This window comes from Portunus trituberculatus, chromosome 19 (genome assembly GCF_017591435.1).
Source record: "Portunus trituberculatus isolate SZX2019 chromosome 19, ASM1759143v1, whole genome shotgun sequence".
Lineage (NCBI taxonomy): Eukaryota > Metazoa > Arthropoda > Malacostraca > Decapoda > Portunidae > Portunus > Portunus trituberculatus.
Window position 1 is genome coordinate 14,410,590 of NC_059273.1, and position 3,506 is coordinate 14,414,095.

Sequence of the window (3,506 nt, forward strand, 5' to 3'; positions counted from 1 at the left end):
CAAAGAGTCATAATGCTTTCATGTGTATGTCAGTACCTTATTGTTCTGGAAACATGTCATTCACACTTGGTCATCGCCCTTGCCTAATGTACAAGTCAGTGTCGCATTAGTTGTGTTTCATTATTCAATCTGGTCTGCCTTTACTCGGCTCCTGTGTGAGTCACCTGCTGAGGTCTAGAATAACAATACATGTCTCAGTTTGGCGAGCGAACACTTTCACTTAAGCATTAAGTAATAAAAAGGATTAAATTTGATAATTAGAGAGGACTATGGTGAGAGGAAGGGACATGGCAAAGATAGCAGATGTAGTATATATACGTTACACAGACACGGTTGTGTTCTCACAAAAGCTGTATCGGCTTTGAACCTTGAGAGAAAAAATGTGAATTGTGACGAGAGGAAAGCGCCATATTTAAAACACAACGAAAGAAAGTGAACAAAAAAAAAAAACACTCGCAAACTGTGAAATAAATTCTAATATTCAAAGCTTTCCGAATGAATTTATAATATCGAGGAAAACAAGAACGCTTGTCTGTATTACTGATCGGAATGAAGAAACTTTGTCTGTCACCACTACTGACTGAAACATGCGAGCTCTGCGTCTGGCACGAGTGTAGTGAGAGAGAGGATGTCGTCGTGCCTAGGGCTGGTCATTCGTCAGTCACGTGACTGTACAGTGCGAGGCCACGAGCTCTGCGACATGGGGCAAGAATAGACACTTAGTGCAAGAGCCAAAAGACTTAGATGAGGTGGCTGTACTTGGGAACGTGTGAAGCCGGAGTGCTGGAGCTGCAGCCTGTACAGTGCGGAGGACCTGAGGCCCTGCGCTCCTGGAGGTGCGTGGTGAGGGGAGAGAACACCAAGAATCTCTCGCTGCCGGTGCTGGGAGGAGACCGAGGCCAACCCCACATTCCTACCTCATCCGCAAAGGACACATGATGGTTGGCTTTGGTTGCTCCATCATCACCATTTGCTCCTTGCTGCGGCCCGGCGGCTCCTTCATCCTTGGGCCACAGACGAGACTGAATTTTGCCCCAAGTGTTCATGCCGGAGAACAGTCCTGTCACGTCAGCGAGAAGGCCGGGCCCGCCCCCTTCCTTCTGCTTCGGCACCATCACGCCGCCCTGCTGTAGCGGAGGGCCCGGCCACCACTCAGGGCCGGACGGGGGCGGCCCGCCTGGTTTGTGGTCGCCCCTGATGGAGAGCGGGCTGGGCGGGACCTGACCCGGGATGACCACCGTCTGGCCATGCGGGTCAGGGAGGGTCGCGGCGCCGCCCTCGCCACTGCCCTTCACCGGGGCACTCTGGCTAGAGCCCACGGAGCTCTTGCGTTGCTGGTGGCGGTTGTAGTAGTAGAAGTAGTTGTCGGGGCGAGGGTGGTACTGCAAGCGGTCCCCTGGTACGGAGGAGCGGCGAGAGCGACGGGTCCTCTCCCTCCTGATGGCGATGGCGCCGTGGCCCATGCCATAGCGACCCATTCTGCAGAGGTGGTACTCGCGGCTGCTGCTCCCTAGAGGCTACTGGACGTCTTGCTGCACCGCCATGACTCGAGTGCGGGAGGAGGGACACTCGCTGCCACCTCACGCCTCCCGGAGGACTCTGTCATGGTTGGTGTTTTCAGATGACACTTGTTTTTGTGTTCTCGCTTTACTGTTGTGGTGCAGTCCTGTGGCGAAGGAACACCCGCACGGCACTTCTCCGTATTGGCAGGCGCAGTAACGAGGCGCTGCAGGTGTCATGTCACAGGTTACGTACAAGGCTCGCCGTGGCCGCGTCAGGTGTTGTGGCTTGTTAGTGTCGGCAAAGACGTTTATATTCTGCTCAGGAAGTTTTTTTTTTTTTTTCCTTAAGGTGACAAACTATATGAAATACTGGAAGGTGTCAAAAGTTATTTTCCAGAGATATGAAAGGTGGGTTTATGCGGATGAATCAAGATGGATGAACGATAGGTGGATGAGGAGACGCGCACTGCCAGACCGTAGAGGAGAGCACTGAGTGGCGGCGAGTGTGAGTGAAGGGCGCTGCTGGATTAGGTCAGGGCTGGTGTTAAGTGGAGTGAGGCGAGAGGTGAGTGGAGGAGGTGAATGAGTGGTGAGTGAAGCGAGGGGAGGTGGGGTGAGGGGAAGGGTGAGGTAAGGGGAAAACAGGTGGAGCAAGATGGCGGGCTGGATGGAGGAAGATGAAAGATGGTGTGTGTGTGTGTGTGTGTGTGTGTGTGTGTGTGTGTGTGTGTGTGTGTCCACCTGTGTGTGTAGAGTCAGTATCGTACACAGAACCTTCCCCAACAAGCGAGTCTCTCTGAACTACACGCAAACATTGGTTCTCGTGCCTTAAATCTTGCCTTCCCCTGGTCCTTCCTTCCCCTTCCTTCCCTCCCCTTACCTTCCCTCTCCTCCCTTCCTCCCCTACCTTTCCACCCTCCGTCCCTCCCTTATCCCTTCACCTCTGACGTCACGTTTCCAAGGTCACCGCAACGCGTATATAAAACCCATTATCCTCAACCAGTCACGTTGTCTTACGGTGTCCCTCATCTTTTTTATCATCGTTTATATTTGTGGAAGTAAATTGAAGATACGTGTGTGGAGGACAGAGGGACACTTCGACTTGCCAGGTGTCAATAACAAGCCAGGTTGACGAGGTATCCAGTTCACAGGCATCACAGGTACCTCGTCAGCGTCATCGTCAGGTGCGCCTCTTTATGCTCTCGCCCACATTGCCTGGGGCTAATTCTCAGTCTTTTCGCTGTATTAGTGATGAGCGTAATTAACAAATTTTTTCTCCAACAGTGTTATTAGTGTCGAGGATGCGAGCTGGTCGACGTAATTAAAAGGTACTGCGTTTTAAAGCTTCTCAGGGAACGCTGCTGTGTACCAAGCGGCGTTTATAGTTCGTGAGGTCATCATGGTCAGTTTTGAGCGTGATGAGGCTTCCTGTGTCGTATCAGGGGCGTTTAGAGTTTATACGGACGTCATGCTCAGGCTTGCTCTTATTTGGGCGTAATTGAGGCTTTCGACAATATATTGGGGCTGAGTGATGATGTGCCTGAACTGGCCTGGTGGGCGCGGGCTTGACACCCTTCTCTCCCCTCAGTAGAGCGTCAATATATCAGCCACAAGTGCTGCTGGTGTGCAGATGGGAGTGTCGCCGCCGCCCACACACCCGCACGCGGCACGCCGGTAATTGGAGGCTGTCCACGGCACGGATATAATTCGAGAGTTCTGATGGCACGGCAACAACCTGCAGATCGCGTCGCAGCGGCTCCGGCCTGAGGGGCGCGAGGCACGGCACTGACTAAGACTATCGATGGCATGACCGTAATTAGAGATTTGCTGATGGCTGACTCAAAGGTCTGAGCGAGGCAGGTAGTGAGGCAGTTATTTGAGTACCAAGGAGGCATAACAATAACCTGGCGGTCTTAGTGGTGACAAGACTTAGTATTAAGTTAGCCAGGCCAGTGTACCATAGAGACACGGAGACGTGCTGAAGACGTAAAAAAGACACGTTTC

The 3,506-nt window shown here is 52.5% G+C and overlaps 1 protein-coding gene across 1 annotated transcript in view; it reads right to left on the bottom strand.

Moving 5' to 3' along the window:
• Window positions 1–2,032, bottom strand: part of LOC123506198 — a 22,219-nt gene extending 20,187 nt beyond the window's left edge. Inside the window, exon 1 of the mRNA XM_045258121.1 lies at window positions 918–2,032. Within this exon, the coding sequence (XP_045114056.1) occupies window positions 918–1,478 (561 nt within the window). The 5' untranslated portion in view covers window positions 1,479–2,032. The remainder of the gene's footprint in view (window positions 1–917) is intronic.
• Window positions 2,033–3,506: the final 1,474 nt, after the last annotated feature.